A 14,723-nucleotide genomic window follows, 5' to 3' on the forward strand; every position below is an offset into this window, starting at 1 on the left:
TACTTAAATTGTATTGTTAGGTAATCTGTAATTTCTAGAAAAACCTTCTCACGGCTATAAATATAACCAACGTGACGCGCCAAGGAGAGTATGTATTATTAGTTCGCTATAATCAGTGTGCTTTAAAACTTCGAAAGCTATAACTGATTGTTATAACGCTTACCAATCGGAAAACTTCAGAGATTTGACCAGGAGCATTTACAAAGTTTCAACATTACGACTCATTTAACTTCAGTGGATTCTCATCGGACATTAATATTTTTACGAAAACATTACCCAACGTCATCGGTGGAAACGCAATCTTTAATAGGCGTGTGATTAGCGAGAACTACAGGGCTAGCTAGCTTCGTACTAAGTGAATTATACCTATATCAACTCGTAATCAACTCGCTCATCGTGAACCCTCGATAAGATATCAAGGAATTTCCAAACTAGAAAAAAGACTTTATATTACTTGTAAGTTTGTGAAACTTTTGTTTATAAATCATTGTTTGTAATAACTGTTATTGTAAATTATATTGTTGTGTGTATATTAAAACGTATTTGTGTTAAAAAAGAAAACTGTGTGTATCAAGGCGATGTAGATATGTCAAGTTAAACAGGAACAAAAGTTTTAAAAATATTTTATCTTCGAACGCTACCGAATCAACAAAGTCCATCATCAGCTACTTGTAATAGTATGCATTCATGTTTTATGGTGGATAATATTTACAAGCAGGGATAAAAAAAATTTAATACAAATAATAATATATATGAACATAAATGTTTTTACAAAGATCTGCAAAACAGAAAAAAAGGAAGTAAACTAAACAACAAAGTACTGTTCATCTAAAACAAAATTAGTTGAAATGAACCCAAGGTATAGTGTGTAAAGTTCAGGAGTTATTTCGAAATCACTCAAATGTCTTTAATCAGTATTTTATCGTATGAAACTAAACTTAAAACTAGAAGGAAATATCGTGTGGGATATTATCGATAGAAAGGGAAAAATGGCATTAAAGCTTATGGTCGGTTCTGTTCAAAATTTCCATTAAGCCTTAAACAAATATTTCTAAATAGCGTATTATTTAGTACGGAAGCAAAATAAATAGATGATTTATTGCTTCACAATATATACAAGTTGAAACAACATTCGTGGCTATGGATATATAATATAATATTTGAAAGTGTATTAGAAAGAGCAATTACTGTACAAAAACTCAATATATCATATAACGCATACAGAATATATTTTCGGCATATACCAGTAACACTTCATGTCAGATGTAAAACCAACTGCTGTTCACAAGATACATTTTTCTAAGCTACGTTTTTCAAAAGCATAAAAATAACTTAGGAATGTATATCCTAAACGTTTTTGTAACTGAAACGATTTGTTGTACACTACAGGGCGTCGGAAAGTCTGGAACCATAGGTGGTTTGCACCTTCTCTTAAGTTCAGATACGTGACTGATTATGGTGCTGTCAAAGCATGGTCGAGTTAATCATGCTGTTAATCCAAACTTGATTCGAATTACAAGGACAGCAGGTGGAAAACATTCTGTAAGATTCGATTAACTGCCAATGATTCCAGACTTTTCGGACACCATGTACTTGTGTGTATATATATATATATATTTGCGAATTTTTTCTTAGATAATTATACATATATATATACATTTATGTATGCATGTTTGAATAGGCAGATATATACTTCAACTGTGGCGTGAAATATAATAACAATTGTTTTACTTGTGAATGAGATTTTATTTGTAAAATGTTTCTCCTTTAGATTTTTATTCAATTTATGGTTACTAAGATTCTGTCGCACTTCCAGAAATGGACAGATTACCATTTAAGATGGAATGTTACTGACTTCAACGGAATTCCAGTGATCCGGGTGCCAGCAAGTCAAGTGTGGAGACCAGACATCTTACTGTTTAACAAGTAAAACGGATAAATTTGTTAGCAGTTAGTGTTTTGATTAATAGCCCCAAATACTCTGCCCCAATTCAGACGTATCATGACTTCTTGCAAACATGGTGTACTGAACTTCAGCCGTGTAGCTAAAGATTTTATAGGTGATATTATGGTTTTTAAGTTGGGTTAGTCAACCCCACATATTATGTTTAAAGGTAAAGATGCGTGTTAAAGTATACACTGCTCACTCTTACATGAGAACTGATCAACCTTTTCAGTCTTAACTCTGCAGTCATCTCGGATCCACCATGCAAAAGTGAGGCTCTATCTGTTCAGTGCAACGACATAGTGAAATGATACGAATTATGTAATTAACAACTGAATATTCAAATGTATAATTAAATTTATCTAAACAAGTACACAAATGTTATTTTCTTTTCAAAATGCTTATTCAGTCAATTATATGGCATGGATGATGAAGATATGTTACACACTGGTCTACACGTAAACAGATATTTTTACGTTAATGGCAGTTACAAGCAAATTTCAGTTGCACTTTTTGGGTATTGGTCTACAATAAGACTTTCTTCACGACAAGAGATTTGTCTAAATTCTTAGTTGAACTCCTGTGTTACGAAAGAACTTTACGCAATTACTAATAATCTTTCGTCGCATTCTCTGTGCTATCATAAGTTAAGTTTTGTGCTTTCTTGTTACTCTTTTTTTAAGGATTTTACCTTTAACATCTTTATTGTGGATATAATATTTAATTGGTATATCCTTACAAGCAGCGCTGACACGGAGAAGCCCCCTGACCATGTTAACACCAACGTTATAGTTAAATACACCGGAGAAGTCGTTTGGTTCTCAAGAGCTCTGCTGAGAAGTTCTTGTCAAATTGACATCAAATACTTTCCGTTTGACGTCCAGTATTGTACAATGAGGTTTGCCTCTGGAACTTACGATGGCTTACAAGTGAGTTAAATACTTTATGGAAAATAAACATTTCCTTCACTAAGAGTGTTCAGAAATAATGTGTAGCTTCAACTACTAATGATACATGATTAAAACACTTCGGGTTTGAATAACCATTAACTAATGCATTAAAATAATTTTTGTATAACTTTTACACTCAATGTTTAATCATAAGTTAGAAAGTTTATTACGTGAAAATACTCAATCTGCGAATGATATTTTAGTGGTTCAATTAGTCAACATCTAAGTAGTAAACACTGGCACAATTCACTCTCGTAACTGTCAGTCAGATGAAATGAATAAAACGGTTCATCGATTGAATGTCTGAAGAATATGTCTAGTTTCTAACTCACACGGCAGGATCATAACAATATGGTAACGTGACTTGTCATAATAGACAACAGGCAATAGTAAACACACATTACACAAACATCATCTTCAGTTGACTTACCCGTATGTACTCATTTATCAAATCGTCTCTTATCACCTTCATATAAGGTCACTAAATGGTATCAAGAGCAGAGACGCTGGCGATCATTGCAAAATTGTGCGGAAATATGAGAATTTGATGATCAGCAATTGAATGTAATATATGTATAAAATCAGACTGCGATAATAACACTCTCGTAGAAAATGTACCCTAATGTTCCATATTGTTTTCAAGTCACTAACATATACAAACAAACAAATTATCATGGTGGTCCATATTGTAAGTATATTCAAGTCACTAATATGTACAGACAGACAAGTTATCATGGTAGTCCATATTGTAAGTATATTCAAGTCACTGACATATTCAGACAGACAAATTATCATGGTGGTCCATATTGTAAGTATATTCCAGTCACTGACATATTCAGACAGACAAATTATCATGGTAATCCATATTGTAAATATATTCAAGTCACTAATATGTACAGACAGACAAATTATCATGGTAGTCCATATTGTAAGTATATTCAAGTCACTGACATATTCAGACAGACAAATTATCATGGTGGTCCATATTGTAAGTATATTCCAGTCACTGACATATTCAGACAGACAAATTATCATGGTAATCCATATTGTAAGTATATTCAAGTCACTAATATGTACAGACAGACAAATTATCATGGTAGTCCATATTGTAAGTATATTCAAATCACTAACATATGCGAAAAAAGTACTCTGACAGTTGATATTGTAAATGTATTCAAACCACTAACATATACAGACAAAGTAACCTGACAGTTTATTTTATAAATATATTCATTTCACAAGCATATGTAAAGAAACAAATAGTCTATAATGTAAGTGCAGTCCCATGGTAGTCTATAATGTAAGTGCAGTCCCATGGTAGTCTATAATGTAAGTCTATGCAGTCCCATAGTCCTTTTCATATTTATCTTTTATAAAGTCAGTTTCCACCAAAAGTCAAGCTTTAAAGTGTAAAATCAAGTAAAGTTATCGAATTTCATAAACCATCGTCTCTCTACCGTTGCACTAAAGACACCAAATTCTATCAGTACGTGCTACTGCACGTTAATGTTCTGGCTTCAGTTCTCATGAAAGTAACGGCCCTATTTATGTGCATCTAATTACGAGGCCGCAATATAAGTTCAACATCGAGTTATAGTGGAATATCAATTCATAGATAAGTTCAAAACACGTTTTTTTTTCTTTAAGTTCACGTTACTCTGATAAAAGATAAAGTGATAAACATGGTGATCATTACACGTTTTCTAGACAAAAGATTCAAACGTGTCGTACCTCATAATCATCTTCATCATCATTCAGCTTTTATTCAAATGGTAAACTGACAAGTTCCGCCTTAAGGTTACTTCAATATGCTTTCAATGAAAGTTAATTACTAGCCCGGATCGCTTAAAACAAGTAATATTACCTGTTTATTATATAAGATCCCCATTTTCAGTATTTTAATGCACATGAATAGCACTTAACTGAGTAGTTAAAAGTGGCAAATTGTTACAAATATATCCTTTTTTAAATTATGAAAGAATTATTACTAAGTTATCGTAAAATTATGATGTTTAAATGTCAAAGTCAGACTATTAAGTGACTAATCAAACGTTATTAAATATGTATAGACGTTGTAACATCAGAGATAGACTATCAAGTGACTAATCAGACGTTATTAGATATGTATAGACGTTGTAATATCCGAGATAGACTATCAAGTGACTGGCCAGACGTTATTAGATATGTATAGACGTTGTAACATCAGAGATAGACTATCAAGTTACTGACCAGACGTTATTAGATATGTATAGACGTTGTAATATCCGAGATAGACTTTCAAGTGACTGACCAGACGTTATTAGATATGTATAGACGTTGTAATATCCGAGATAGACTATCAAGTGACTGACCAGACGTTATTAGATATGTATAGACGTTGTAACATCAGAGATAGACTATCAAGTTACTGACCAGACGTTATTAGATATGTATAGACGTTGTAATATCCGAGATAGACTTTCAAGTGACTGACCAGACGTTATTAGATATGTATAGACGTTGTAACATCAGAGATAGACTATCAAGTGACTGACCAGACGCTATGAGATATGTATAGACGTTGTAATATCAGAGCCAGACATTTCAGTGACCAGGTATTTTATTAGAAATACATCGTATATGAATGTTGTAACATTAGAGCCAGACTATTAAGCAACCAATCTACATTAGAAATACACTGTATATAGACCAATATATAGTAACCAATCATTAGTTATATTGTACAATACGACCTATACTTTCTAGTGATTAAACATCATGAGGAATGATGGATTACAACACGACTTTTCAATTATCGATATTTATGCAAGATGTATTAATAATACATAATTATAGCTTTATTGTCAAGTGACCAATCTCCATGTTCTAGCATTAGATTTTTATAAAAGTATGACAGTAAACTCCCTAGTCTTTAGAAGAACGATATTTGTGGTATAATATTCGAGTCCAGTTGTCAAGTTAAAATTCACGTCAGTGTAAACAATTCACCTGAGGTTTTCCTGTAAAATAGGACATTTTACCACAAACTCACCTGGTGCGTAGTAAAAGTTTGAACTTGAATATCACGTTGATCACATTTTTCCAATTTGTACAAATAAAAGTAAACGAGTCTCTCCATTTAGTCACATAATTTTTGTATTACAAGTGTTCATAAACTTTATAAGTTAACAAAAACCGCTTTTGTCTTATTTAGTAATTTATTTAAAAAGTTAGGAACTGTTAGAATTTTGCAATTTCGACTTTCCGTTCTATACAACTAAAACAAAAAACGATTCAGTTATTATTACTTGTCAAGTTAATTCATTGATGAATAAGCACTAAAAAAGTAATAAACTGATGTGGTTGATACTTATACCGAAGGAGATTCTGCAACATCAGAAATACCATTAGTTGAGTTAACTACATCAAATTCTACAAAACACATTTTCAAACTTTATCGGATCACATTATACAGATCGGTAAAGTTGTTCACACATAAAGTTACCCTTAGCAAAAGTTAAATGTTAGCAAAGATATTTGGGTGAAATATTTATATTTTCTATTTGAAATACAATCACTTAAAACAAATTACTCTATGAAAAGTAAATGAAGGCATAATGATTTAATTTCTCGAAAATATTCAACTTGTTAAAACTTGAACGCTCATTCCTCCATTACGTTTCTCAGCAAATAATGTTTAGGAAGACATTAGATAAAGTGGCTAATAAATATTTCATCTCATTAAATAATGCTTAGCAAGACATTAGATAAAGTGGCTAATACATATTTCATCTCAGCAAATAGTGTTTAGGAAGACATTAGATAAAGCGGTTAATACATATTTCATCTCATCAAATAATATTTAGCAAGACATTAGATAAAGTGGCTAATACATATTTCATCTCAGCAAATAATATTTAGCAAGACATTAGATAAAGTGGCTAATACATACGTCTTCTCAGCAAATAATGTTAAGCAAGACATTAGATAAAGTGGCTAATACATATTTCATCTCAGCAAATAGTGTTTAGCAAGATATTAGATAAAGTGGCTAATACATATTTCATTTCAGCAAATAATGCTTAGCAAGACATTAGATAAAGTGGTTAATACATATTTCATCTCATCAAATAATGTTTAGCAAGACATTAGATAAAGTGGCTAATACATATTTCATCTCATCAAATAATGTTTAGCAAGACATTAGATAAAGTGGCTAATACATATTTCATCTCATCAAATAATGTTTAGGAAGACATTAGATAAAGTGGCTAATACATATGTCATTTCAGCAAATAATAATTAGCAAGACATTAGATAAAGTGGCTAATACATATGTCATTGCTTATTCAAGATTAAATAGCGTCGTTTTTTTCTTAGACCAAACGTTTTCTTGACTGACTAAAACCGACAAAGCCAGTAACTTCACATCTTTGTAGAATTGCTTAATTACAAGACAAAAAACTTAAGATTTACCAGTAGAAGTTTCACACTCGACTGTATTTTACAAACTATTTTAAAGCTGTATTTTACCTAAAAAGGAGAAGAAAATGTTTTGAACACAAGTTTCCTACACTGCCCTTACTTTGGTGGGATAAACTGGAACTAATCTTGAGTAGCGTCGAATCTTTGTTGTTTTAACATCCTGTTGAAGTCAGCATCCAACTGCTAGCGACAGCTGTTTTGTTTTTTACTTTGAATATCAATGTTCTAGCTTGTTAAACTGCCGAAGATTCGTACAAACACTAGACGTTTTGTTCAGGGATTTAAAGAAGACAAATAGTGTTTGTTGAGAGAAGTGAATAATTTTATAGACTGCTGACTTTTTAGAAAGAAAGATAGATACCCACGTCGTATATTTCTATTGCCTGTAGGTTGAACTAATGAAAGAAAAAGACCACACAGAACTGAGAGACTATCAAGAAAACGGGGAATTTGATTTGAACGGATTTTCAGCCACTTCAACTACTCTTCAGTATTCTTGCTGTGAAGAACCTTACCCTGAACTCGTGTACACCTTAGAGCTTCGCCGCAGACCGTTGTACTATGTGTTTAACCTGATCCTACCGTGTCTACTCATGAACTGCGTGTCACTACTTACCTTCTGTATGCCTTGCGAGTCAGGAGAAAAAGTTACTTTGAGTATATGCACACTCTTAACAATTGTTATATTTTTTGTCTTCGTGAAAGATACCTTACCGCCCTCTCAAGAAACGCCTTTAATTAGTAAGTACATTCAAACAACCTGCATCTAAATAACTCTATAAACCTCGACTCATTCCGTTTTGAATTTGTTTTCAACTTACATTTAAATTTTGTGTTAAAATATGTTATGTCTACAGTTTAATAAAATATTCCAGAACATGATTATTGTGTTTTTAATGAAACTTTATTACATTTAAAAAAATGTGTTTTATAAATATGTTTATCAATAAATTTAAAAAAATGCGTCTTGAATGATAATAAAAAGTGTGTTATTTAGTAATAAAATATTGAAATTTTGTTATACTAAGGTCTATTGGTAATAAACACGAAGTAAGTAAATAATTTATTCGTTTACACTAATGCTTGTTTTTACTAAGGTTTACATGTGAGCAATTACTCAATTACTTCTTTTGTAAGATGCGAAAGTAAAAATGTTTAATTCAAAAGAACTAAAAAGTTCTCTTGAATTTAAAAAAACGGTATAGTCCTTAATGGTTTCTTCTGTTAAAATATCCACTGCAAAAACAAATGAAAAGCTGATCAGTGGAAAGTTAATTTCACCACAAGAAACCTCTCTTTTGTCAGGCCTGTACTACGTTGTAACTATCTGCTTAGTTGCACTGATGACCATTTTTTCTGTGTTGACATTACACGTTCATCATCGAGGGAATTTTGAAAATGAAGTTCCACGGTGTATTCGTAGCGTAATGTTGGGATTTCTTGCTAAGATAATATTCTCCAAGTGTTCCTCTCACACTGAACAGGAGCCAGAGGTAGGCTGTTCGCTTTTCTTGAACCAAAATACAACAAACTGTTTCACTAAGCCACAACAATTTTAAAATCAGTCATGACTTTTGTTTATATTTATCATATAATATCTTATTAATAATTGCTCTCGTTTACCTCATTTGTAATGCAAAAAATGCTGAAAACAACACAACCTTTGTTCTGAGAAACACATTTTTAAGTTAGAGACAACACAGACATTATGACAGAATATATATATATATTGGTTGATGCACAGTTTTTGCGTTGAACGTTTTACAATATACATACATATAATGTCGGTAGATTCGGATATTTCATAACGTAAATTAAGTCAAACGTTGCATTAAAACAATATTTGAAAAATTACTTCAGAAGAAGAAGAACTATTATTTTTCACTATGTATAGCCTGTCATGGCCTGATGGGTAAGGTACTCGACTCTCTTAATCTGCAGGTCGCGGGTTCGAACCCCGTCACCGAACCTGCTGGCCCTTACAGTCATGGGGAGGATGTTAAAATGAGACAGGCAATCACACTATTTCAAAAGCATCTGCCCAAGAGCCGATTGTGAATGAAGTTAATTAGCTGCCTTCTTTCTTGTCTACCACTTCAAAATTAGTAACGGCTAATGCAGATAGCCTTCGAGTAGTTTTGCGTGAGGCTCAACAAACAAATACACTATGTGCTACTTCTTAACGATGGAAATTGGAACTGTTCATAAAAATGTAACTTCATAACACAATAATGTATAGTTAAATAAATACAATTTTGAGCTAAAAACTACTCATCAATTGTACTCTTAGCAACCTCAAGACGAGTCGTGTGTTTATATCATTACAATAATAGTGTTAAAGCTCACGCGTGTCTGTGCTGGGGGAAGATCATTTGTACCGTTTTGAAAAACACAATATTTGTGCTAATTACCATCCAACATTTCTGAAGTGTAACTAAACCGTGTTTTATATCTTGACTACTTTGAAAGAAATATAAAACATTTTAAACTTATTTTAATTCTTTTTCTGCCTTCAGAAATCAACCTGGCTGTTTGTTTATCCATGAATCTATTTAGCCATTTACCTATCTTTTCTAACTGTTTTAGATATCATATCATATGACTGATTCCATTACTTTTACTGATTTATTCAAAAAGCCAAAAATGCAGAAAATTATACACCATCTGTTGCGTTAACTCTTTCTTGGACTTTATCTTTATAATTATGTTAAGACAATATCAATTCAGTCTTAACAACTATAATTCAAACAAGTATTGTTATTGGAAAGAAAAAAGGTTTTAGACTTAAAAACTCGATTTGTCTTTTTTTAAGTTAAAGCTCAAGGACGACGAGAAAAAGTCAAACCTCGAACGACAGTCATCAAATGAAGATAAGTTTGATTTTGGACATATCGAACAATATAATTTCTCACCTCGACTTCGGAAGCGCAAGGAGATGGGTGAAACCAGTGATTATTCTAATGACGAATACAAAAGGCAGGTGTTGAGAATCCTTGGTAAAATTTATGAAACAGTTGAGAGAAATGAAATGCGAATAGCTGAAAAGGCACGAAAAGAAAACATCAAGACAGAATGGCACCAGACGTCGCTAGTGTGTGATAGATTATGGCTGGCATTATTTCTCATCGTCTCTACTGTCATGACGTTACTTGTGTTATTGTCGTCTCCGCACGGACCATAGCGGTAATATAATAAATATAATACTACCGTTTCGTTCTTTTTGCTGTTTTTCTTTTGAGCTTCTGGTAGTTCAGTTCTATATCGTAGAGTTTAAATGCGAATTTTTTTTCGGGCTATATTAGCGTAAAAGAAATCACGTCACTATTTTTGCATGAATTTTTATTAACAAAATATTATACTTACTATTAGTTTGTATTTAAAAAAATATCATGAAATAAAGAATAAAAGGTCGATACTTTTTGTTCTAGTTTAAATTTGTATGTTTTGTCCCATAATTCATATGGATTGTTTCTTGGTTGATTCAGATCATGGACGTCTTAGAGCTGGCATTAATGTCAACTACTAATGAATTTAAACCATGAAAAAGCTTTATTCGTGAAATGTCTACAGCCAGTTGAAAGTGTAAATAAATTTTTGAAATTATAGTATCGTTCAGTGAAATGTAATTTTTACACATTATAAACGTTTATTAATGACAAACCTTATAACACATTTCCAATGTGTAAAATGAACAACATAAGTTATAATTTTTTTCGTAGAAACTTCAGATTAATCTTGTTTTACAGATAATTAGTTACACAGATGTCTCTAATAATTAGATTTGTTTCCTTTTGTCAATATATGTTTGTCGTTCTCCGACTTAATTAATTTATTAGTTTTGAATGTTCGGCCAATATTTTGCAGAACAAGGAGAAAGGTTTTATGTATTTCTGAAGCTCAGCGGTAAGTCCGAGAACTTATACCACTAAAAATCTGGTTTCGATACCCACGGTGAACAGAACACAGATAACCCATCGTTTACCTTTGTAATTAATTCGCCTGAAATTTCTGTTACATAAATACGAGGAACTGTTTATTGTTTTGTTTTTGTAAAAATGGAATTTTAGGTGACAGATGTTTCATTCTGTTAACAGAAAGTAAGATTAACTCTAGAACTGAGCGAATCGTCACTTAAAACACACTTTAATAGCGCTGTTACTAAACTTTTAGAAGACGCTGTGCTCACGCTGAAGTCAAGCAACGTACATTAGCACCTTTATTTTGAGAGAATGTAAACATGTAAGGAAATACAACAAAATATGTTATTAAAGTTATGGTCAGAACAGTGAAAGCTGGCGAAGCATAGGCTTAACATTTATGACGCAATTCACATTGCAAATTTTTTTTGTAGTTGTTTATTTTCACATTCCTCTTAATTCTCCATTACGGATTTCAAATGAGAAACTGAAATCCATAACGGATAAATTAAGAATAATATGAAAAAAGTCTACAGCCACATATACAATCTATTGGTTTCTAATTCTCCGCCAGGTTTCAGCGTTCAGACCGCAACTTTTAAATGTTGAATATATATATATATATATTGAGCTTCAGATATGGACTTTTGTCTCTCAACATCTAACCCAGCTGAAGATTTCTGATATTGAACAAAAGGCTTACTTGGCAATGACATTTCAGAAACAAAAAAAATAGGTCTGAAATTTTACTATCATTCAGGTCCGATTTGAAATTTATAGATAAATTAAGAGCAGTTTGAAAAAGCAAAAACAAATGTGCACTCTGACATATATCGTATATACAGAGTATTACATAGTTATAAAGTGAGTTTTTAATGACTAGATATGAAGTAGTTTGTGTTTCCATTTCTGTAAATCGAACTCCTAAAAATATTTATTAGAAAATTACAAAAAAGCTGTTGTTATTGTTACATATTTTATCAACATTTCGAAAGGAAAAAAAGAACTCGTCCCAGATTAAATACCGAATCACTGAGCTTACGGTCTATATGTTAATTATTTATAGTAATAATCTATACTGTTTTGTAAGTCTAGAATTGTTACTATGAAATGCACAATCTAGTTGACTTTTTATAAAAAAGTGTTAATAGCTTTCCATTATAATTATCTGTCATTATCTGGCGGAGCTTTTAAGCATTGTACTTTTTGTCTTAATCATACCTTCGTACACAAACAGTAAACAACATCTTACCAATTTGTTACTGTTTGTACACACTTGTGGTGGGTTTGTTTCCTTCCGTTCTACAAGATTTATAGGTACGTCTTTGTTCAATATAAGTTTTGTACAAATGTGTGTTCATGATGTGTTGTTGTGCTGATGATGTATTGTACTAGCAACAGAACTTACTTTTCAGAGCTTATATTTTTCTTTTATTACGGTTACCAAGAAGCACAATATAATACGATTCGGTAGATGAGGCACAGATATATGTTGTGTTGTTCTGAGTAAATTCAACGTGAAGCATGATCTCAAATGATAGATTTATATGGTAAACTGAACCATTAGATATTTGATCAATATGAATACGTTTGTAATTTTGAATTTCATTCATAGAATTAAGCTAAAGATAGTTTATTATAAGTATATTCTTTGAACTGCTATTAGTAACGGATGAGCAAGTTTTCGTTCTCCTTATTAATAAATATCAACCACCTTTCAACAACACCATCAGATCCTTTAATATGGATTAAAATATTTTAAAATTGATTCTAGATTTCTCATTTCATTAGGTTATCCTTATTTCAATATATAAATTTTACTTGTGTGTTATTCTATAATAACTGGTATTTATCTTGCAGTCCAGCTGACAATTGTTTTGTTTTTCCTAACTTTCAAAATTGTTTTCACTGTAAATCTACAAGATGGATCACTTGAGATATGAATAAAATCTTTTTACCTTGGTCTTTACCTTCTTGATTACAAACGTTATTTGTTTAAAATAATATGATTTTCTGGACAAGAATAACTTAGTAAAAATACCCAGAAGATGTACTTGCAAGTCTCTTAATTAAAAAAGCACTTTCACATTGTGTTGATGACATATATATGTCAAAGATCGAGTTGTGATTATATATAATATATTTATACTGTTTCACTGATTCGTAAAAGATTTTCAAATGTCCAATAATGCTTGGTTGTACAAGTTTAAAATTTGCCAACTTAGGAATAATATTGTCCATTATGTTTTTTTTTTTTAGAAGTAACATATGTTTAACTAATAACCTATGCAGAAGTTAACTAAATCTTTACCGTATCAGTTAGATGAAAAATAAGAAATGAATCAGTTATTTAGTAAGAGATATGTGTATATAGTGTGCATTTTCATGCTAAGGAGGTTTAAGACAAGAAATCATTCCACGAGAGCAAACTTCTGTTCTTTTGAACACCTTAAACGTAATGTATTTGTACTGTGTACCAAGTCAACAGTCTTATTATTTCAATGCACGAGCTATATTCGATGTGAACAGACTACATACGACCACATGAAATTGACAGAAATTGAAAACAATGGTATGTATTGAATCAAAAAAATTCATTAAAAATATGGATTTAGAATAGAGTTCAACGTTTCTTCCACGTGTGGTTTTCCACTTTATATGTGTATATAAATATAAATATTTGGTATCATCGATATTTTCAAACTTTGTACTTTGCTTCAAACGGTAAACACTATATTATTATGTTTACTGTAGTCTCATACTTCAGACATTACTAGTACTTATCACATTCATATTTATTAATTATGTTTACTGTAGTCTCATATTTCAGACATTACTAATACTTATCACATTCATATTTATTAATTATGTTTACTGTAGTCTCATATTTCAGACATTACTAATACTTATCACATTCATATTTATTAATTATGTTTACTGTAGTCTCATACTTCAGACATTACTAGTACTTATCACATTCATATTTATTAATTATGTTTACTGTAGTCTCATACTTCAGACATTACTAATACTTATCACATTCATACTTATTAATTATGTTTACTGTAGTCTATATTTTATTTTTGTTTTTTAATATTCTAATTTGAAAATATTTCTATTCTTCCAAACAGATGCTCCATATTGTTGCTGTTAATTCTTATAGACAAAAAATAGTCTTTAGTGACTCAAGTCACATTCAAGTATACAGATCCCCATAAACCTTATTCTGTATGATATCTATAATTAAACAGCAAAGTAGATACACGTCTCAATTATCTTGATAAATATGTTATTCTTCTCGCAATTAAACATGTTTTTATGAAACATTTATATTACAGCATTTTCTTGGCTTATGTGTCATTTTACGGATAATTGAAACGTTTGACGGGATTTCTAGAAATTTCTTACAGACTTGTGTTGGAATTAAATAATTTGATGTTCTTTCAA

The 14,723-nt window shown here is 31.3% G+C and overlaps 1 protein-coding gene across 2 annotated transcripts in view; it reads left to right on the forward strand.

The window, feature by feature from the left end:
• Window positions 1–13,245, forward strand: part of LOC106463912 (neuronal acetylcholine receptor subunit alpha-10-like) — a 57,340-nt gene extending 44,095 nt beyond the window's left edge. The window contains exons 5-9 of one of the 2 annotated variants that reach the window (XM_022391879.1): window positions 1,817–1,926; window positions 2,688–2,874; window positions 7,749–8,100; window positions 8,665–8,852; window positions 10,172–13,245. In XM_022391879.1, coding sequence (XP_022247587.1) covers window positions 1,817–1,926; window positions 2,688–2,874; window positions 7,749–8,100; window positions 8,665–8,852; window positions 10,172–10,540 — 1,206 coding nt within the window. In that variant the 3' untranslated portion in view covers window positions 10,541–13,245. The remainder of the gene's footprint in view (window positions 1–1,816; window positions 1,927–2,687; window positions 2,875–7,748; window positions 8,101–8,664; window positions 8,853–10,171) is intronic. The other variant, XM_013923996.2, reaches the window with a different exon arrangement.
• The last annotated feature ends 1,478 nt before the right edge of the window (window positions 13,246–14,723 follow it).

The sequence above is a fragment of the Limulus polyphemus genome, unplaced genomic scaffold (genome assembly GCF_000517525.1).
Source record: "Limulus polyphemus unplaced genomic scaffold, Limulus_polyphemus-2.1.2 Scaffold56, whole genome shotgun sequence".
Taxonomy (NCBI): domain Eukaryota; kingdom Metazoa; phylum Arthropoda; class Merostomata; order Xiphosura; family Limulidae; genus Limulus; species Limulus polyphemus.